This window comes from Pyrus communis, chromosome 3 (assembly GCF_963583255.1).
Source record: "Pyrus communis chromosome 3, drPyrComm1.1, whole genome shotgun sequence".
NCBI classification, from domain to species: Eukaryota; Viridiplantae; Streptophyta; class Magnoliopsida; order Rosales; family Rosaceae; genus Pyrus; species Pyrus communis.
The window spans coordinates 22,901-44,944 of NC_084805.1; the positions used below are offsets into that span (position 1 = coordinate 22,901).

A 22,044-nucleotide genomic window follows, 5' to 3' on the forward strand; every position below is an offset into this window, starting at 1 on the left:
GTTAGAAAATGTCCTAAAATTTGCATGCGACAACATGCCGGCCAACCAAAGGGTCCGAAGCGTGCCCAATTCCTACGTCGCCTCCTGTGTTTTTATCTGAAAGATATGCATGTACATGTATATGTGTATCCATACCTACATGGTTACATACACATCTCTAAGCATATGGACAGTTTTAAAACAGAAGTTCTCTTGTAGTAATTCTGTCCTAGGCTCCTATCTCATCTAAAACGCACATACATGTGTGCTCGCGCGCGCACAAACACAGCTTCAAGAGAGACTAGTAATGCTGGTGATGAACAATACAGACCAATGTTTGTGATGAGACAATGAATAACAGACGCGCTTATGTTACGTGTGACAATTTTGGAGACTAAAACAGTTGGATAAACTGCACCACAAATTCAAATTCAGGATTTCAGAATAAAATAAAATGAAAATTATGAAAATATATACGAAACTAGCCAAGTTAATCAGTCTCATCTTGAGCGCTTGCAAAAGAGCACATATACATCTGCAAAAGGCTCTTCTGGCCACTTCTTTTCTTTTTCCAGTTAGAAAACCCTTCTGGCCTTAATGAAAAAGCAATGCAAAGGGTTTCCGCAAATTTGATTTTTGGACTTTCACTAAGAAAATGACAACTCTAAGTGTTATGTTCCTAGCTAACAATGATACAGAGAAAGCTAAACGAATAGATAAATCATCGACCTCGAGAAAATGAAGCACATAGTAAGCATCACACTGGTCGTATGCCTTTGATCTTTCTGTCACAACCTTCAACTCTTTATCCCTTGTCCTAACCTGCAAAACAAAAATCTTTAAAGATTTAGCCAGACAACTTGAGAGAAAAACAGGAAGAAGGGCAAAAAGAAACGCTGCGGTTTGGAAGACAAAAAAAAAAAAAAAAAAAAAAACAGCTGCAACATGATCAAGCCACTCTAAGCTGCGGAAAAAATAAACAAAGTTAGTGTGCTCATCCTAGCAAATTATGAATTGGATGCTCAATTAAGTATAAAAGCCGTCTGGAATTGGGTTGACAAAGGAAAATGAAGTTGTCATCAACAGATCAAAGGCTATTTGGCGTACCAAAGATGGATCATTATTCGGGCACAATGAAGAAATGCCAATAAGAAATTAATAAAATTATTAACAAGAATTAACCCGGTTTAGCCTCAATGCATAAATGGGAAGTTACGGAATGATGTATGCTTTAAGGTCATATAGGTTTCACTTTCTTGAGCACACCATATATATATTTCTTATTTATATACCAGCAAAATAAAAATTGATCATGTGATAAGAAATAAGTAATTATGCATCTTCATTTAATCTGAATTTGTTTGCTGTAAAACTTTTGATGCTATAGGGTTACAATCATGTAAAACCCTGGAGGAAAGAGTAAATTTCCATATTCGAAACGGAACATCCAATTAAATCCACTAGATGTCGGAATATACAGCATGAGAAAATTACCTTGCCTGTGGGATTTTTCCCCGCAGCAAAAGATCTATACCCTTTTCTGTCTGCCGGATGATAGTGAAGGGAAAAAGAAAGAAATATTATATGAAGAGAAAGAGAGAGAGAGATAGATGGTTGTCCGTTGAACCATTAGATTTCCATCCAAAGGATTAGAATATGGTGAAATTGAATAATTATAAATAGAGCAAATGCCATTTACTTACAGCCTCTAACTCTAAGCCTTTAAACTTTAAACAATTAGATTTCCATCCAACGCTAACACTAGCCAGTAACTGTTTGAAAAACACTATGCGCACGTGTCTATACATGTAACCAGTCTAGCAGTGAGGTTTACATTCAAGAAGAAACTGCGGTAGACCCAAACATATAATTAGACACAAATAAAAAGAATGATACTTGGTACTTTTCAAAGGGATAGAGATGTTGAAACAAATACTTATAAAGTTCCCCTACATTAACTTCTGCAATTGAATTTTGTGTACGGTTTTAGCAATCCATATTCAAGTACAATAATACCTGAGATTAAATTTTAAAGCAAGGATTGAAGTTGACTTACACACCTGATGTGTAACCCAATCGTGCCTCTGTCTCATCTCAATTAAGAACTCAAATGTTGGAGATGCTTGTCTTTCAAGAATGGGTTTCTGACATTTTTCTAGATTTGGCTTCTCCATCTCCTAAAGTAACAGTTTCTACTCCTCAACCTGAAAACAGAAAATAAGATTTGGAAGCGCAATTTTGACCAAATAGTCATGCATCAAACTATTTATTCCACATTCTCTTAAAAGAGAGGGGGAAAAAAATAGAAAAACAGAAACAATCAGGTCATATATTTCATTTTCTTCTCCTTCTTAAAATTCAACACTGCTATAATCACTAATTTAGACAAATGGGAGAAACAAACAGCAAGTTCAATTGCATTGTAGAGATTTTATCATGTCTGGCTTGGGGAGTCTGTGCTGTATATATAGGTAAGTAATGATGGGGGTAACACCTAAACATTTTCCTGCAAGGCATCAACGTAAAATGATGAAGCCATGTTGAGAGCTCTAAAGTTTTTCTATTAGAAGTTCCATTAACACGTAGAGAGAACTTTTTGTCCAATGGGAGCTGTTGATATCTCTAACATATTAACAAGGAGGGGAGCATAAATTAAGTCCCTCAAAACCATCGACATATTCTTTATATCCTAATTGGGTTCCCACATTGGTTTCCCTAGCCTATCATTCTTCTATGCCTTAAGAGATCATCTTTCTTCTTGATAGATCATTGATTATGAACTTGAAAGGAGTACTCAAATAAGCAAAGAAAAGAAAGTACTTGATGTACAACATAATTTTCAACATGATGCTATTTTTGTGCAAATTTTGTAATATTAGCATCCTGGAACAAATCAGAGCTTCCTGGAATAAAACAAAACAAAAATGTTAGCCTTCTGAATTACAAATTGCTACGAACTTCCATACCAATAACCAAATATGGAAAATTAGTGCATTAACCATGTGGACCAGCTTCCCTTATTAACCTACGTTATTATGTCCTTAAGGATTTTGATCTTCATCTGATATTCTCTAGGGCAACACAATATGCAATAACAGGAAGACAGTCCACACTCAAAAATTATGTCTCATATGTAAAGAGGACCTCAAGCAAAAATAATTCCACGTAAATTTTTTTATAGAGACCAAAACAAACCAGATAAGTGAGGGTAGAATTCTTTATTATATTCTCAAGCTTCTGCCCATGAGCAGTAGCAATAAGCATGACTCCTCTCTCAGCAATCAAGCGACAAGCAAGAGCTTCAGATTCCGTGCCAATCTCATCGACAATGACCACTACAGGCATGTGGTTTTCAACTGCCTCTATCATAACTTTGTGTTGCATGGATGGTTCTGTGACCTGCATTCTCCGTGCCCCTCCTATTGCTGCATGTGGAATATTTCCATCCCCTCCTATTTCTTGCTTGTATCAACAATTACCTGTCCAGTAGTGTTAGTGTTCTTTGAATCATGTAATGAAAATATGAATACAGATGCAAATTCTTATATAACATGAGAGAGAGAGAGAGAGAGAGAGAGAGGGAGGAAGTTGGCACTATATGAAAGGAAAAAAAATATTTCACGTACCACTCTTTTGTGAAATTCATCTGACATGACACGAGCAATCTCTCCCAAAACAGTGGTCTTCCCAACCCCGGGCCTTTACAAATTGAAGGGCATCTTCACTAAGAAGTTATACACATCAAATAGCTTGGAAATATGTTAGGAACTAGATGTGCCTTTTGGAAATTCTGCATCAATCAATAAGTTACTCTTAGTGAGTCACAGTGATGTTCATTGTTAACACCAATATTTGCAATACATCCACCCTTCTTGTTTCTTTTTTACTGAACCACACACTTCACCAGGGAGCACAAACCTAACAGAGCTCTCTTTTATTGTTTTTCAACTACTCAGAGCTTTAGAAACAAGTCACATCCAGTTACTATGTTTACACCAGGGAAGACCGTTTTAACAAGAATCAGATAACTTTACCTTCCAACAAACAAGATGCTCTGGAGCAGGTTGTAAACCATGTCAACATGACCAGATACAGCCCTGGCAACTCGGTAAGTTAATCCAAGAACCATCTCTTTCCTGCACCTGACAGCTGATATTCTGTGCAAGTTACCCGCAATGCCGGCTCCGTGTGGGCGTTGGGGGGACGGAGGGGTGTGGTGTTGAATAATTGGCCAAGTGGCCAAGTGGACAAGTCCAAGAAAACTTTAGATTAAACAAACCAAAGGTGGAAACACCTTTCCTTGTTTTGGGGAGAAAAAAAAGGAAAGGTGTTTGTTGCTTTTGGAAAAGATGTGATGAGTGCTCATGATTTGGTTTAAAAAGAGAGAGGGAGAGAAGAAAGAAGGGAGTTCGGTTGTGGCAAGAAACAAGAGAGAAAAGAAAAGTTTTTTCTTTGCAAAGAGTAAGGGAGAGAATGAGAGCTCATTTCGGTTGAGAAGAAAGAAGAGAGAAGAAAGAGCTTTTCTTCAGAGAGCAAGGGAGAGTTGCAGAGAGCCTAAAACAGAAGAAGAAAGTTGTTGCTTCAATTGGTTAGTAATCATCCACCAAAGTAGTTGTTGTTGTAATAGCTTTGAGCTATATGTATAGAGAAGAAATTATTCATTATATTTCTTTCTCTATTTGTTTCTTTGGTGTGTGAGAGCTATTGGGTGTATTGGGCTTAAGGGTTGTGAGATTGCCAACACTTTGTAAACTCCCATTTGGTTGATAGTGGATTATTGGGTGAGCTCCTACTGCTCCGAGGACGTACTCCAGTTACACTGACTGTGGAGGAACCTCGTTAAAATCTGGGTGTCTTTTATATTTTGTTCTTGCATTTTATTTGATATATTTCCTGTGGGTTAGCTTGAGTTGGTTCCAAAAGATTTTGGTGCTTTCTTAGCACAACAATTGGTATCAGAGCACTGGTTGCTCTTGGGTACTGTCTAGTTGCCAAAGATGTCAGACGGGCAAGATGAGAATCCTTTTGGAAGCAGCTCCGGGTTTGCAAGAACTACGGTGCAAAATGCAAAGTTCGAAGTGGAAAAGTTTGATGGCACAAACAACTTCGGGATGTGGCAATGTGAGGTTAAAGATGTGTTGGCTCAACAAGATCTTCTTGCCGCCTTGGGAGAGAAGCCTGAAGCTATGTCGAAACTGGAATGGGAGAAATTAAATTTGTGGGCTTGCTCTTCAATTCGGTTGTGCCTTGCAAAAACTCAGAAGTATTTTGTGATGCGGGAGACTTTGGCAAGTGTGTTGTGGCAAAAATTGGAAGACAAGTATATGACGAAGAGTGCAGAGAACCGGCTACACTTGAAGAAAAAGCTCTACCGCTTCCAATACAAAGAAGGTACAAAAATGATTAGACACCTTGATGCTTTTAATAAGTTGATTGCCGACTTGTTAAATTTAGATGAGGATATTAAGGATGAAGATAAGGCCTTAATATTGTTGAATTCCTTGCCGGACTCTTATGAGCATTTTGTTACCACTATTATGCATGGTAAAGAAACTGTGAAATTTGAAGATGTGTCAAATGCCTTGATGAATTATGAAATGAGGCATAGAGATAAAAATCATGATAGTACCTCTGAAGCTTTATTTGTTAGAGGTAGATCATCGGAGAGGAGATCCTCTTCTAGCAGGAAAAAATCACAGTCTCGACCTAGAGGAAACTCTAAAGGTAGAAAACCTTTGGAAAGGGATGAATGTGCCTTTTGTCGTAATAAGGGTCATTGGAAGAAAGATTGTCCTAGATTGAAGATCAAAGGCAAAGAAAGTTCTGAAGCTAATGTTGCTGAGGTTGAAACAGATTTTTCTGATTTTGCTTTAACCACTTCCTCATCATTTGATTCAGCTACTAAGTGGGTGTTGGATACGGGTTGTACTCATCATATGACTCCTCACAAGGATTGGTTTTCAAGCTTGAAAGAGTTTGATGGCGGTGTTGTGTTCATGGGAGATGACAATCCTTGCACAACAAAAGGGATTGGTACAGTTCGTTTGAAGTTGCATGATGGCATGGTTAAAGAGTTGACAGGTGTTCGGTATGTACCGAATTTGAAGAAAAATCTTATTTCTTTGGGAACTTTGGAAGCCAAGGGCTTCAGGTTTCATTCAGATGGGCAGACATTGAAGGTGACTTATGGTGCACTTGTTGTGATGAAAGCTCCTCGATGTGGCCATTTGTATTTATTGCAAGGAAGCACTGTGACAGGTGAAGCGTCTGTAGTCTCAGAAAATATGGGCACATCCGATTCTGATACTACTAGACTGTGGCATATGAGGTTAGGCCATGCTGGTGAGAGAGCTCTACAAGGGCTTGTGAAACAAGGTCTTCTAAAAGGTGCCACGACTTGTAAGCTTGATTTCTGCGAGCATTGTGTCTTGGGAAAACAAACTAGAGTGAAGTTTGGTACTGCTGTACATCAGACGAAGGGCATTCTTGATTATGTGCATTCGGATGTTTGGGGTCCTACAAAGACTCCCTCTTTGAGTGGTAGACATTGGTTCGTGACCTTTGTTGATGATTATTCAAGAAGGTCTTGGGTCTACACTATGAAGCACAAGAGTGAGGTGTTGAGCATTTTCTTGGGTTGGAAGAAAATGGTTGAGAACCAGACTGGGAGAAAGATTAAGATTTTGAGATCGGATAATGGTGGTGAATACACATCCGACCCTTTCTTTAAAGTTTGCAAAGAAGAAGGGATTGTAAGACATTTCAGTGTCAAGGGAACTCCACAACAAAATGGAGTTGCAGAAAGATTGAATCGAACCTTGCTTGAGAAGGTTAGATGCATGTTATCTCAGTCGGGTTTGAGCAAGTCATTTTGGGCAGAGGCAGTTACTTATGCATGTCACATCATCAACCGGTTACCCTCAGCTGCTGTTCAGGGTAAAACACCAATGGAGGTATGGTTTGGAAAACCCTCTTCTGATTATGACTATATTCGTATTTTTGGTTCACCTGCTTATTTTCATGTAACTGAAAATAAACTTGATCCTAGAGCCAAAAAGGCTATCTTTCTTGGTTTTAGTAGTGGTGTCAAAGGTTACAGGTTATGGTGCCCGGAGATGAAGAAACTTGTAATCAGCAGAGATGTGACATTTGATGAAGAAAATATGTTCAGAGACTCTGAAAAGAATGTGAAAGATGTCCAACAGGTGGAGCTTGAGAAAGTTGCCTCTAGTACTTCAAATCCTATTTCCGCTGATGTCGAAGCCACTATAAGTGAAGAAGTGGGAGACCATGAGGATGTTGAAGAAGTTGAACTTGAAGATTCTATTCAAGTTGAAGAGCAAGTTTCACCTCAAGAGTCTATTGCCAAGAACAGAGGAAAAAGACAAATTACCAAGCCAGCTCGGTATAGTGACTATGTTGCTTTTGCTCTTCCTATTATCACTGATGAGATTCCATCCAATTTTGAGGAAGCCATTGAGAGTGAGGAAAAGGAGAAGTGGTGCAATGCCATGGGCGACGAGATGAATTCTCTCATGAAAAACAAGACTTGGGAGTTAGCTAAATTGCCTAAGGGTAAGAAAGCTATTGGTTGCAAATGGGTGTATGCCAAGAAGGAAGATGTTGCTGAGAAAAGCAATGTCAGATTCAAAGCAAGATTAGTTGCTAAAGGGTATGCACAAAAGGAGGGCATTGACTACAATGAAATCTTTTCTCCAGTTGTGAAGCACTCATCAATTCGCATTATGTTAGCTCTTGTTGCACAATATGATCTTGAACTTGTGCAACTTGATGTGAAGACGGCTTTCCTACATGGTGATTTGAATGAAGAGATCTATATGTGTCAACCGGATGGGTATAAAGTGAAAGGGAAAGAAAATTTGTTTTGCAAGTTGAAGAAATCACTTTATGGCTTGAAGCAATCTCCAAGGCAATGGTATTTGAGATTTGATAAATTTATGAGAGGCCAAAATTATTCTAGAAGTCAATATGATCATTGTGTGTACTTCAAGAAGTTGCAAGATGGGTCTTTCATTTATTTATTGATATATGTTGATGATATGTTGATTGCCTCAAAGAATGTCGAAGAGATTGAGAAATTGAAGAAGCAAATGAAGAATGAGTTTGAGATGAAGGATCTTGGTGAAGCAAAGAAGATCCTTGGCATGGAGATCATTAGAGACAGAGAGAAAGGTTTGGTATGCTTGAATCAAAGACAATACCTTGAGAAGTTGATTCGGAAGTTTGGAGTTCATGATTCAACCAAACCGGTTAGTACCCCTTTGGCTCCTCATTTTAAATTAAGTTCTCTACAGTGTCCTAAAACTGATAAAGAGAAGCTGCAAATGAAAGATATACCATATGCAAATTTGGTTGGTAGTTTGATGTATGCAATGGTATGCTCTAGACCGGATATTGCTCATGCAGTTGGCATGGTGAGTCGATATATGCATAATCCAGGTAAAGAGCATTGGCAAGCAGCTAAGTGGATATTGAGATATCTCCATGGTACTCGAGACGTTGGTTTATGCTTTGAGAGAGATGACTCTGGTATTGGTCATTTTGCAGTTGGTTATGTTGATTCAGATTATGCAGGTGATCTGGATGGAAGGAAGTCTACTACAGGCTATGTGTTTACTATGGCTAAAGGGCCAGTTTGTTGGAGGTCCATTTTGCAGTCGTCTGTTGCTTTGTCTACTACAGAGGCTGAATATATGGCAGTTGCTGAAGCTATAAAGGAGGCCATTTGGATACATGGGCTGATTAGAGATTTGGGGGTTGATCAGAAGCAGGTGGAGGTGCATTGTGATAGTCAGAGTGCCATTTATTTGGCTAAGTATCAGGTTCATCATGAGAGGACCAAGCACATAGATGTGCGTTATCACTTTGTTCGTGAAGTTGTTGGTGAAGGAGAAATCATTCTCCAAAAGATTCCAACTAAAGACAACCCCGCTGATATGTTGACTAAGGTTGTTGGTGTAGCCAAGTTTGTTCATTGCTTGAACTTGGCTCACATTTTGCCTATATAAAGAAGGCGTTGAGCAGTAGGAGTTTTGGAGCACGTGGCTCGGCATTAGTTGTTCTCTTGCTAGTGATTGGGAGTGTTTTTTGTGTTGATTGTGTTGGTTGGCTTATCATGGCGTTTTCGGAACTTGGCCAAGGTGGAGATTGTTGAATAATTGGCCAAGTGGCCAAGTGGACAAGTCCAAGAAAACTTTAGATTAAACAAACCAAAGGTGGAAACACCTTTCCTTGTTTTGGGGAGAAAAAAAAGGAAAGGTGTTTGTTGCTTTTGGAAAAGATGTGATGAGTGCTCATGATTTGGTTTAAAAAGAGAGAGAGAGAGAAGAAAGAAGGGAGTTCGGTTGTGGCAAGAAACAAGAGAGAAAAGAAAAGTTTTTTCTTTGCAAAGAGTAAGGGAGAGAATGAGAGCTCATTTCGGTTGAGAAGAAAGAAGAGAGAAGAAAGAGCTTTTCTTCAGAGAGCAAGGGAGAGTTGCAGAGAGCCTAAAACAGAAGAAGAAAGTTGTTGCTTCAATTGGTTAGTAATCATCCACCAAAGTAGTTGTTGTTGTAATAGCTTTGAGCTATATGTATAGAGAAGAAATTATTCATTATATTTCTTTCTCTATTTGTTTCTTTGGTGTGTGAGAGCTATTGGGTGTATTGGGCTTAAGGGTTGTGAGATTGCCAACACTTTGTAAACTCCCATTTGGTTGATAGTGGATTATTGGGTGAGCTCCTACTGCTCCGAGGACGTACTCCAGTTACACTGACTGTGGAGGAACCTCGTTAAAATCTGGGTGTCTTTTATATTTTGTTCTTGCATTTTATTTGATATATTTCCTGTGGGTTAGCTTGAGTTGGTTCCAAAAGATTTTGGTGCTTTCTTAGCACAACATGTGGTTGTGTGTGCAATTTAGAAGCTCAAAATTATGGGGTAGTCGACCCAAATATTGGGCGCCAAGTTCATCAACGTAGCGTGCTTCGGGCAATCGACCCAAATCCCTTATAACCTATATATGGTACACACAAACAACATTAGACCATCAATCATTTGCATTTGCAGCAGGGCCCTGCCTTGTTATGCTTCTGTTCTAAGTTGGTATGGTTGATAAGCGCAAATTATTCTACCTATTTTACCCCGAGAATGACATTTTCCTGTGATATGTTTGATTTAAATGAAAGGAATTGCATGTTCTTTGTGTTTTGTGGCTAGATTAATGAGATGGAAAAAATCATATTAAAATTCTATAATTGCTAGTCAAGTGAATTTGGAGAATGTTTTGATTGTCATTGATCTCTTGCTCTAATTATTAAAATATTTGTCTGTTGGCATATTAAGAGTTGTTACATGTGCATCTGGATTATGTAATATATTTCTATCATTTGGATTTTATGTAGGATGATAAAAGAGAGAGGAAAACCCTATTCTTTCCAGCGCAGCTAATACAAATATTAGTCATGCCTTTCTCTCCCGAAGACTAGGAAAGAAGCCAACGACATATTGCAGTGAGTAAACTGAAGAGGCACAAGATCGAGAATAAGTTGATGCTAAGCTTTCGTCGATTCCAGCAAAGGAAAAGAAAGAGGAACAGCTAGAGTGCTTGGAATTAATTCATCAATAGTGGGGCTGATCATTATTGATCATTGAAGAAAGAAAATAAAGGGGAGAAGCAAGCAGATAACAAAAAAAACAAGAAGGGAGAAAGAGGTTGTGGCAGGTAGTGATCAAGGGGAAGAAGGGTTTAGGCGGCATGCAAGAGATTTTCAAGCTTTTCTAAACTTATTTTTCTCTTAATTTTATGAATTCAATAATATTTCTGATTATGTTTCGGAACTAATTTCTTTTCGCTAGGGCTACGATGTAGCCTAACTATGAATTCTTAATTTCTCAGTTTAATTATTTATGAATTTTCATTCAAGTTGAGTATCATTTTGTTGTGCTTATGAGCTTGATTTTAATCTTGGTGATTGGCCACTATTTTGGTTTGAGTTGAGTGTATTTAATGCGAGTTAACACATATTTCATGTTGTTAATTCAATTTTAACGTTTGCAAATGTTACCATGAATTCCTTGATGTAGATGCCATACACTAGGTTTCATGCGATCTTGTGCTACTACCCTCTGCCCTTACTTTATTCCGGCTGGCTGAATGGATTGGCGGCAATGGCCGATAGTGGCGGCGGTAGTTCGGGTGGTGGGGGAGAACGACCATATCAAAATAAAAGAAAGATTGTTTATATTGCAGTGGGACACACCCAGCTTGTGTTCATCATTTTTCTAATTTTGTTTTCTTTTGTATTTAATGAAATGGGCCGTGGGCCTTCCTTAGTCAGAGGCCCAAACCCTTTCTTCCCTTGAGGTGATTAGTCAGACTCGGAAGAAATCAGAATCAGAGGGGAAGAGAGAGAATTAGGGATGATGGGCAGCAGGGGGAGCAGAGAAGATGATGGAGGAGAAGGGAAGGGTTGGTTGTGGAAGCTTCCAGTCCTCAAATCCCAGCGACTAGGGAAGGTGGGCCCCGCATTTGGCCTCGGCGTTGGCTGCGGCGTGGGCTTCGGCATCGGCCTACTCGGCGGTACCCCTACTCTCTCTCTGTGGCTGAATTGAGTTCAGTTTTGTGTATAGGGTTAGGATTCAGGAGTAGACTGACCGACTGCCAATTTCACCACCTAACTATCTAACTCTCTATCTTGTTGCTAGCTAGGCGTAGGACATGGGAACCTAGGTATTGAATCTAATTAGGCACCACAATTTAATTGTTTGGCCACTTCAAATATATATACTTAGCTAAGCTAAGCCCACTTAGTATTAGGATCTAGTAGTATTCCTCAATCACTTTGTAAGTGAGAGGTTTTAAGTTCAAATATATCGGGACTCAGACATTGGTCAACTCCGATCCTTAATTATGCTGCAGTGGTCATTCCGTGCTTGCGTTGGTGTTGCTGCGTTATGTTTATGCAAAATCATGTTTATGCTTAATGGCGTATAGGTTATTGATTTTGGAAATTCCTTGTCCAGGCGCAGGATTTGGTCCTGGGATTCCTGGCTTGCAAGTTGGCTTTGGCCTTGGTGCTGGATGCGGGGTCGGCTTAGGATTTGGCTACGGTGTCGGAAAGGGCATTGCCTACGATGACCATCGCAGGTACTCTAATGCTGGCAACCTTTTTCGTGATGGAAATGTCGGCATTTCTTGCGCTTCTCGAAATCTTCCTACTCAGTAAGTTCGTTTGTTCATTATTCCTTTAGGTATGCTTACTGTGTTTCGCTTTGTCAATTCAATTTCACTCATTTTCTTGGAGTCCATATTTTTCGGAAAGGTAAAAAAGAAACCATATAAAATGAAATATAAAAAATGACAAACAAAGCTAAATAGCGCTATTAAATTAATTAGGCAATGCAGCAACTGAAACTGGGAACGCTGTTGTTTCTTTGATGCATATCGCAACTTTTACAACAAACTCATGGAAGCTTGAAAAGTAAATGTGTAAAGCAACGGGAATCTGATGTATTAGTTTAGTTGAAGGATACTTCTAGGACCTCATCTATTCAACCATGGATCAAGTTGCCAAGCAAAACATTCAAATAGTTTAAACTAAAATAAAAATATTTTGTACGGTACTTTTCTGCCATTAAATTTTTTTCGGGTGGTAATTTTGTAATTGTCATGCATATTGATTCGGCATCCATTATTCCTTTATGTTATCAGGGATGATATTGGTGCACTTGTTGAGGAGCTTGTTGATAATACGAAGAAACTTGTCAAAGCTACTGCAAGAGAGATGGACAAATGGAGAAGATGAGTTTTCTTTTCTGAGTTCTCATTGTAGATTTAAAATGATTATGGTTTATAATATACATGCTAAGTTATAACATACGCATGTTTGGGAAATGGGGAGTACTAAGACTTGTAGTGTGCATCTCCATCGTCAAGGCATACCTATGCTTATGATTTTGTTGAATGCCATTGGAAGAAAGCACTTGTGAATCGCATTACTTGTGTCTGTAGGATTTCACCATGGAGCTTTATAGTTTGTACTTCTCTAGATGTCTTGTTTCATGAGTTGCCTTGTGTCTTTTATGTACGATATAGAATTTTTGAACTTATGGTAAAGAAAGTTTTAAATCTTTAGTAATGGGCCTACGAAGATTGGCAATTGTCGCTACAGTAATAATTTGTGTTCAGGTTTTATGCTTCCGATTACATTCTTTTTGGGGTTGGTTATGTCTAGTTGAGTGTGTTAGGTATGTTTTAGTACATTCTGGGGACTTGTGGGTTTAATATTAGAGATTTACGGGTTTTAGTAGGGATATATTTGTGTAAATACAGTGTAAAAATAAAATGACCATAAGTGTAACTACAGTGGAGTGACAATCGATTGAATCAGTAGACAATCTCCTTCTAAGACATGTATTTTCTTGCCAGATTGAGAATTTAGAGCATACAATTAAGAAAGGATCAACTTGATTGCTTGTTCGTATTCATATTTTGACAGTGCGCCCATTTTATATTGTTAGATAGTTTTGGCAATAGAACATACAAGCACAGGTGCCCGCGCGATGCTGCGGGTTTACAATTCTATTTACACACATAATTATGTTTACAACTCTATTTACACATATGTCCAACAATATTTACAATCATTTTTACGGGTTTAAAACTCTTTACACATTTACAACTATGTTTACAATTCTATTTATACATAAATGTACAACATATATGTCCTCCATTGGAGACAGGATGGATGTCTATCTCATACACATCAACTTCATGCAACACCAGGAACCCCATCCTCGTTTGCTCTTCTGCTGTCTAATAATCCTAATACCGAACAGAGCATACAAATTTTATAAGTCCAAAAGTTACTGAAAGCAAATCTATTATTACTCCAATATAATACAGAAATACCAAATTCAATAATTTCAATAGTTATTCAAATTCAATAACTTTAGAATATAAGAATACTAAATTGAACGTTTGTAGCCTAAAAAACCAGAGGAACAGTATTCGTGACAATTGATGAGTACCTATTTGAAAAATGTACCTGAAGATTGACTTTCATCAAATAAATCATAAAAAAGCAGAAAATTAGTAAACCCAAAATTATAAATTGTTACATCATCCATTTCAGTCATGCGTAAATACACCATCACACAACAAATTTGCCTATATGACAGTGATACACAAAAGGCATCGGATTTGTAAGCTTTGGTTTCCTATACTTCTCGCACTGATAGTTCTTATTTATACTTTTACTGGATTTGCATCACTTCTTTTACATTAATAAAATTAGAGGATTGCACATGCTTCTTTTTGGACACCAAAGACAACATTTTTTTTTTTTCCAGTTATTCTAGTTCCTTGTGGTTGAATGGGATTCTAAGCTTCAGAGTTTCGAAAACGGAGAGTTTCGAAAAACCTCAGAGCCAGTACCAATGAGCTTAAACATAACAGATAAGAGCTAATGAGATAGAGCTAAGCTACTTCACCTCTTCCATAATTCCAAGTCTCCACCCAAGCCTAGACATCCAGACATTGCCCAGATAGGTGTCCCATCTTGACCTGCAAGATTTACACGTAATTGCAAAATTGGAAGAGGTTTAAACATGAACAGATTGTAAAACACAAAACTTTATAGCACCAAATTGGGTTGCAAGCAAGCACCAACCAAAAACATTACACCCAGCAGCATTTGGTTGAAAAAATTCAGATCTTTAAATAACTGAAAATTCAGTTTTATGGAATAAAATGGGAAAAACAGAATTCTCCACGGATCATGCCCACTTTATTCTCTGCTGTTTGGTGAAATCTACAGTGTCACATCCCGGCCCGGGGAGGGACCACTTCCCGGGCTCGCTCCACCACCGTAGCACGATATTGTCCGCTTTGGGCCCCGAGCACGCCCTCACGGTTTTGTTTCTGAGAACTCACACGAGAACTTCCCGATGGGTCACCCATCTTGGGAATGCTCTCGCGCGCTACTCGCTTAACTTCGGAGTTCCCATGGAACCCGAAGCCAATGAGCTCCCAAAAGGCCTCGTGCTAGGTAGGGATGGGAATATACATATAAGGATCACTCCCATGGGCGATGTGGGATGTCACAATCCACCCCCTTTAGAGGCCCGACGTCCTCGTCTGCACACGCGACCATGGTTAGGCTCTGATACCAAATTGTCACATCCCGGCCCGGGGGGGACCACTTCCCGGGCTCGCTCCACCACCGTAGCACGATATTGTCCGCTTTGGGCCCCGAGCATGCCCTCACGGTTTTGTTTCTGAGAACTCACACGAGAACTTCCCGATGGGTCACCCATCCTGGGAATGCTCTAGCCCCCTTCTCGCTTAACTTCGGAGTTCTTACGGAACCCGAAGCCAGTGAGCTCCCAAAAGGCCTCGTGCTAGGTAGGGATGAGAATATACATATAAGGATCACTCCCATGGGCGATGTGGGATGTCACATACAGAACAGAGAAAAATATTTTAAAAAAAACCGAGAGGATTTATACAGCTACCCTGAATTTAAGTGACTGCCCAGATCTCATTCAACTCTCAGAAAGAATCGAAAATGGTGAAAAGTTATTGAGCAAGGGAGTGAGAGAAATGTGAAGAGAGAAGAAAGAAGCCAAACAACACAAAGTCCCATAGAGTAGTTCAAGGGATTAAATCTGCAACCAAAAACAATAACAAAGCAACCCATAAAGTTATGAAACTAATCCTATGTATTTGAAACTATGTAACAATTTTTACCTTGAGTTTCGAAAATATAGAATCCAATCAAATTAAAATCCATAGTATGAAATTAAGAATCTCAATTAAACAAAAACTACCTAATTAATTGGATATCCTGGCGAGTACTGCTGAAATGTTTTATTACAGAAAAGTGGTAGTTGAAAAACCTCATATTTAAGAACTGAACTGAGGAGCTGGTTTACGTTGTGAAAGTGAAGCGAGAAGTAACTTCTCCATTTCGAGATCAGCAGATCATAGTTTGGAGCTGTCGGATTCTCTGTCTCAATCAACCAAGTTCTCCATTTCAAAGTCATTGATTATGAATTTAAAAACTAAAACTCTTTTAATTTTCCATGTGTATTCAATGATTTGCTTCCTGTAAAAATAGGAAATATGGAATAATTATTTGGCAATGGAATCATTTATAGAGCTAGAAGAGGAAGTAAAGAAGATATGTCAAAGCAAATTAAGAGATCATCATATTACAAAAGCTACAATGGTAAATTAAGAGATCATCATATTTGGAAACAGAGATACGTATAAAGCCACCAAAAAAATTATTATTACCGACAAAATACTGGAAAATCTAAAGGCTAGGGATTTTCACTTTCTTAGCGAAAAAAATAATTCAAAAAAATAAATTGTTTCTGAGTGATATAACCCAAAATTTTCCAAAACCAAGCAGGGACAAAAACGGGAGACCAGTGTTTAACAAACAGTGTTTTAGGCAAAAATGAGTTTTAGTTATGTATCAGTTTCAAAATTATGTAAATTTTTTTACAGAGTTAGGAAAATATAAATATAGAACTGTTAAATTGAAATCGTAAACCCAAAACCCAATCAAATTAAAATCCCTAAAATCAAATTTAAGAATCCCAATTAAACAAAAATTGATCTAATTAATTGGATAACCTGGCAAGTATTACTCAAATGTTTCGTTTCAAAAAAGAGGTAGCTGAGAAACCCAATACCTGAAAACTGAACTCAAAAGCTGGATTATGCTGCCGAAGTGAAGCAAGAAGTTACTTCTCCGTTTTAAGGTCCACAAATCACAGTTTGCAGCTGTCGTGATTCATACCATTTTAAATTTGACATTTGCTTCAATCTGTATCATGTGTCTACGGACATTTAGTTGTAATGATAAAACTCAAATCTCTCCTACGTATAAAAAGGTTGAGTAAGCAGCCAAAACAACAGGGCAATCAAGCAAGTGGTTGCAGGTGCACAAAGTAATTTATATGTAAGCAGCGAACGTATATATACATCTCAAAATGAAAATTTCACCTGGTGATCCAACCTATTAGCATCAAAGTAAACTTTCACTCTGAACTCCAACCGTCTCATTCTTTCTTCCTGCTAGTTTTCAAACAAATCTGTAGAGTAGATTGAATGAATAAAACAATAGATTACCACAATCAAAAGACAATTAGAAGTAAGATATACATGAATAATTAGGAGTAAGATATATATGTACAATGGATGAATAGTGAATATGTGATATTTACCAACAAACTAAGATAAAAGAGTTCATTTTACGATAATTATTCATAAGCAATATCCTTACTGCATTATTGGTTACAAGAATAAAAAAGAAAATAACAATTAATATTATTTGCAATTCTTACTGTTTTTACCTAATCATTTGCAGGATGCATAAGGGGAAAAAAAAAACTTTTTTACTTCTTGTCGCATAAATTTGGATTTCACCTCATCCAAACAAACGAACAGTCATTGTTATATTTTTTTCAGTATGTAACACCAATTTGAAAAAGAAAAAGATAATCTAGTTGACAAATTTAAATTCAATTTTTATATTTCAATATATTTGTTTGTCAAACTCAGTGATCAAACTTTACACTCATGCTCTCCAAAAAGACAAAAAAAACGAAGAAGAATTGAAAGTAAAAATGTGAAATTGTAACCTGTGACAATAAGATCAGCTAGCAAAACAACAAATTTGATTTCAGCTTTTTATGGCATAATATTAACATACGATAATGACAAAAATATAAAAGTTTAGAGAATGCACATACCAGTTGGTGGAATATAGGTGAATCATCAAAGTTTCCTAAATGCATGTGTAGAAGGATACAGATATCGCCTTCACCTTTGTTTTGAATTTCAGTGGAATATAGGTGAATCATCAAAGTTTCCTAAATGCATGTGTAGAAGGATACAGATATCGCCTTCACCTTTGTTTTGAATTTCAGTGGAATATAGGTGAATCATCAAAGTTTCCTAAATGCATGTGTAGAAGGATACAGATATCGCCTTCACCTTTGTTTTGAATTTCAGTGAAACATAGTGCCTAATAATTGTGGCATAAATTAATTTTAAATTTTCCATTGCTCATAAATTTTAATTAAATAAAGCGAATACATAGTAATCATATCCTAACCACAGAATTAAGGATTTTCAAATGTCATAATATTTAACAACTACTAAGCATGGTTCTTAAAAAAAAATATAAAACTAACCTGTAAGTACAACAGATATGAGTATAAACTAATGAACATTTCCTTTAAAGACATAGTGCGGTATAAATTCTATCACATAACATCACTTGGGAATGGGATTTGGTTTAGAGGCAACCCTTCCCATATCAAATCCATTCATACTGATCACATGACGTTAAGAAAGTTTGACATTTAGAGTATATAATTCAGTCAGTTATACAGATGAGATGTCAGTTCTATTCATGAAATACATGATACAGAAACCCACTTTGGTTAGATCAATGATTCCAACCACCATTAAATCTTCATAGTTTCCCAGTGTCAACCAAATTTGAAATCTCTTTATTTTTTTACACAATTCAACTTGAACCTATGTCTTTCAGTTGCAATCTCACTCATTCTTTCCCTCAAACAATTCATCGTCTTCGCAATTCGAACCCAATATACCAATTCAGTGCAACAAAAGCAAGAAGTGAGTTCGAAAAAGCATACCTTCACAAAGCTAAAAGCTTTCGATATTCCACGACCTTCTTCTTCTTCTTCCTTCTTCCAACTATCTTCTGATTTAGGGATGGCAGTGCTGCAGCACTCATCGAGCATGCCTATTTCAACAACACCAAATCAGTTTTAAAAAATTTTAGGTATAAACACAAAATTGGGCATAATGAAAACTAAACCAAAGTCTGAATTGCTTACCTAAGTGAAGAGGACTTTGGAAAACGGAGCGAGGCCGCTGCGGCGTTTGACCTAGCCTGAAATTAGTTAATTACCCAGATGAAAAAAGAAATATAGAGTGAATTAAAAGATTTATCACAGAGCTTACCTCTGCAGTTGTAGCAGTCTACAGATCCCAAAGCTTAGAGATGAGGCCTGCGTGAACTGGTGGTAGCGATGATCGAACTTGCCGACGACCTGGCACCGGAATCTCTAATTTCAGCACCAGCTACAACTCCCTTCCGCCACTGGGCAAGTGAGTCTGTCGGCCAAAGCACCTGTAGCTGCGGCAAAACCCCAAATTTCAACAAAAATTCGAAAACCCAGAAATTAAATAGTAAAAAGAAAGCTTCTTTGGGTCAATTGAAGAGGAAATATCAGTACTTTTTTTTATTCGATGGTGATACTGAATGATGGGTCGAGAGAGGCAGCGATGGCGGCTTGAGCGGAGTCGGCGGCAAGGTAGGTTGCTTGTAAGTGGGCTTGTCGAGCTCGGGTTTGGGTTCCGAACGTGGAGGCAATGGACGACTGTGTTTCAACCCGAAGTAGGGGGCGTGGCGGGAGAAGTAAGGTTTGTCTCTCTTCCGGCTCATGGTGTTAGATAAGGTGAAGAGGGACGAAGGTTTGCCAGATGACGTGAGGAGGGACGGGGGATAAGGAAGGAAGCGGTCGAGGATCCCACGCGTCACAAAATCGTTATTCATTTGACAGCAAAGCAAAAGGGGCAAAGTTGAAATAAAAGAAAAATGGGCGAGGACAAATCGGAAATCTACTGTAGAAGTAACAGTAATCTGAGTCTAAAAGGATAAAACGGGAATTAAGTTGAATGTTACACTTTTAGTATATACTAGCAACGGTGCTCGCGTGTTGCTGCAGGTTTTAAAATTATATAAAACATGTGAAAAGTTTTAAATACATATGATGTCATACTGTTTAGATATAAGTTGAAATCTGTTTACAATCATATGGATTGGCAGTTGTATTGCCATTGTTCTAATATTCACATGTTTTACAAATTTGAAATCCTAAGTGTTCTTAACTGAAAGAAAAGATAAAAGTGGTTCTATTGCCATTGTTCTAATATTCACATCTTTTACAAATTTGAAGTTCTAAGAGTTCTTAACTAAAAGAAAAGATAATTTTTCTTTCTCACTGAAATATATCAATTTGAATCAAATCTACCTAAGAAGTATAGATTGTAGCATAACTTGTAATTTTTGCAAGCTGGACACCTGCAATATTAATAGTGACATAATTTCTTCCTAAGCCATCGGAAAAACCAAAATTGAACAGAACTTCCTCACCCCTCGTCTGACCAAATAAAAGAAGTAATGTTTCTCTTTTGGAACCTCTAATCACATGACACTCCAATCACATGACACAGAACCAGACAGAACATAAATATTTTTTTTAAAAAAAAAGAAGAAAGAATTGAACACATTAACTCTTGACAAAAACTTATTACCCAAGAATGGAAAGTCACTGAAAACACAAATCACTAATGAAGAAATGAGGAAAGAAATCAGGAACTTAACTTATATAGCATTAGGATGAACCATGCTAATTTGTTCATAACTGATCTGTCTCCCTACATTTATCAAACTTGCAACCACATATAGTATTATAACATAATGACCAAACAAAACAGATTAATTCTTAAGCACACATTAACTCTTGATCATGGAAAGGCTTTGGTTTCTTGCAAAATAATGGAAAATAAAATAAGAAACCCGTTGGAAACGTTGGCAACAGATTGGTTAAAAAACAATTTAAAATACTTTTTGTATGACTTGGTGATTCTAAACACTATTTGTTTCCAGATGAAATTAAGCTCGCAAAGAAACATGCCCCAAATCAGCTGAAGAACTCAAAAAAGAATTTCTACCTTGCAATTTATTATAACCTTTTCCATCACAGAATATTCAAAATTTTCAACAGAACATGGATTCTATAATGTTGGTTAAAGAATAGGTTGGAGCATACCTTGTAGTTTGTGCAAGCAAGAATTACATTGTAATAACGCAACGAAAAAATTGGGGTCAAACTTGTTATGAAACAACATTTTAATTAAACGAATGAACGTGGAAATGAGCTGGTTAAAGTATGTTCATTTGTTATAGTGTAGTTTTGTGTTTTTATATAACTCCAGGTTTTTTAGCTGGATAAAGGTGACATAATGGATGTTTGTTAAAATTATCGACATCACAAATATGCATATAATGAGGAATAGTAACATACCTCGTAATTTTTGGAAGTGAGAGAGATGTAGAATGTCAATAGTGACATAAATTTACTGTCAGAGATTTTAAAAACTACAGGAAAAGTTGTAATCACATGATACTGTAATTAAATGAGAGAAATTCATAGTGTGTAGATAAGGAAAAAAAAAATTTGTACACAGCAAGTTCGTAGAAAGACCAATCGGTTAAAAATGGGAAATAACCAAAAAAAGAAAATTATCAACGGGAAATTAGGGCAAAATCTTGATCAGACAACATAAGGAGTTGGGTTTTAGAGGAGCCATCGTTGTTCAACATTGGTTTAAAGGTGTTTCAACACAGAAAAAAATGTTGAGGGATATAAATGTAACAGAAAAGTAACCAAAGTAAGTAGCATTATTTACAATGAACTGAAAATGTGAAACATGTTGTAGAAACGGATCCAAGTGAATCATGTTTTTTTTTTAATTGTAAAAATAGTAACAAATGATGTTCAGAGATGGATCAGATATGCCTTATTTAGTGTCTCTGTGGTATACAAAGATATGAATCAGTGAGTTGTTTGTGCTTTGATTTTTTGCGGCAACACCATCATGTCCATGTTTTCTCTTCAGATGAACTGATTGTTACTAATATATAAACAAACAGTTTCTTCTTTTCACCTGTTGTAAATAGATGGTAAACTACCTAGTTATTCGTTTTAAGGATTTAAGATGAACATCCAAAAGTATGAATTTAGATGTTTTAATGATAGATATATTTCGCCGATATCATTTGATTGAGCAGAAGAAGATAATATGAATTGTACAATTGTTTAACCTATCTAACCAATAATAAGAATGTTGAATAGATAGAATTAACAATTTTGGTTACAACATCTTTGATAATACCTTTGGATGTCCAACTAAATCCATTTATGAGTAAGGAAGTAGTTAATCATGTA

The 22,044-nt window shown here is 37.2% G+C and overlaps 1 protein-coding gene, 1 long non-coding RNA gene and 1 pseudogene across 8 annotated transcripts; 1 reads left to right on the forward strand and 2 right to left on the reverse strand.

The window, feature by feature from the left end:
- Window positions 1-469: 469 nt before the first annotated feature.
- Window positions 470-10,135, reverse strand: LOC137727473 (uncharacterized protein ycf45-like; annotated as a pseudogene).
- Window positions 10,136-11,373: 1,238 nt separating this feature from the next.
- LOC137727943 (putative glycine-rich cell wall structural protein 1) lies at window positions 11,374-13,340 on the forward strand. The gene is made up of 3 exons (XM_068466808.1): window positions 11,374-11,560; window positions 12,004-12,202; window positions 12,692-13,340. Exons 1-3 carry the CDS (start codon window positions 11,401-11,403, stop codon window positions 12,783-12,785), a joined length of 453 nt encoding a protein of 150 aa, XP_068322909.1. The 5' UTR covers window positions 11,374-11,400; the 3' UTR covers window positions 12,786-13,340.
- A 177-nt stretch (window positions 13,341-13,517) lies between these two features.
- On the reverse strand, window positions 13,518-19,658 carry LOC137727944 (uncharacterized). Of its 7 annotated transcripts, none has more exons than XR_011067884.1 (10): window positions 19,267-19,657; window positions 18,992-19,166; window positions 18,865-18,915; window positions 18,661-18,770; window positions 17,746-18,020; window positions 16,997-17,085; window positions 16,684-16,870; window positions 15,880-16,088; window positions 14,473-14,545; window positions 13,518-13,804 (listed from the first exon to the last, which is right to left on the reverse strand). It is a non-coding gene; the product is annotated as an uncharacterized lncRNA (long non-coding RNA). The 7 variants fall into 7 exon arrangements; XR_011067885.1 differs by lacking the exon at window positions 13,518-13,804 and adding an exon at window positions 14,652-14,792 and having other exon boundaries at window positions 14,087-14,545; window positions 19,267-19,658; XR_011067889.1 differs by lacking the exon at window positions 13,518-13,804 and having other exon boundaries at window positions 14,087-14,545; window positions 16,684-16,774.
- Between the last annotated feature and the right edge of the window lie 2,386 nt (window positions 19,659-22,044).

What these genes read in the sequence shown, in the direction of transcription:
- LOC137727943 (XM_068466808.1), top strand. Translation starts at nt 11,401, where the DNA reads ATGATGGGCAGCAGGGGGAGCAGAGAAGATGATGGAGGAGAAGGGAAG. An exon ending in CGGCATCGGCCTACTCGGCG is followed by an intron (nt 11,561 to 12,003) that starts GTACCCCTACTC and finishes TTCCTTGTCCAG; the next exon opens with GCGCAGGATTTGGTCCTGGG. An exon ending in TCTCGAAATCTTCCTACTCA is followed by an intron (nt 12,203 to 12,691) that starts GTAAGTTCGTTT and finishes TTATGTTATCAG; the next exon opens with GGATGATATTGGTGCACTTG.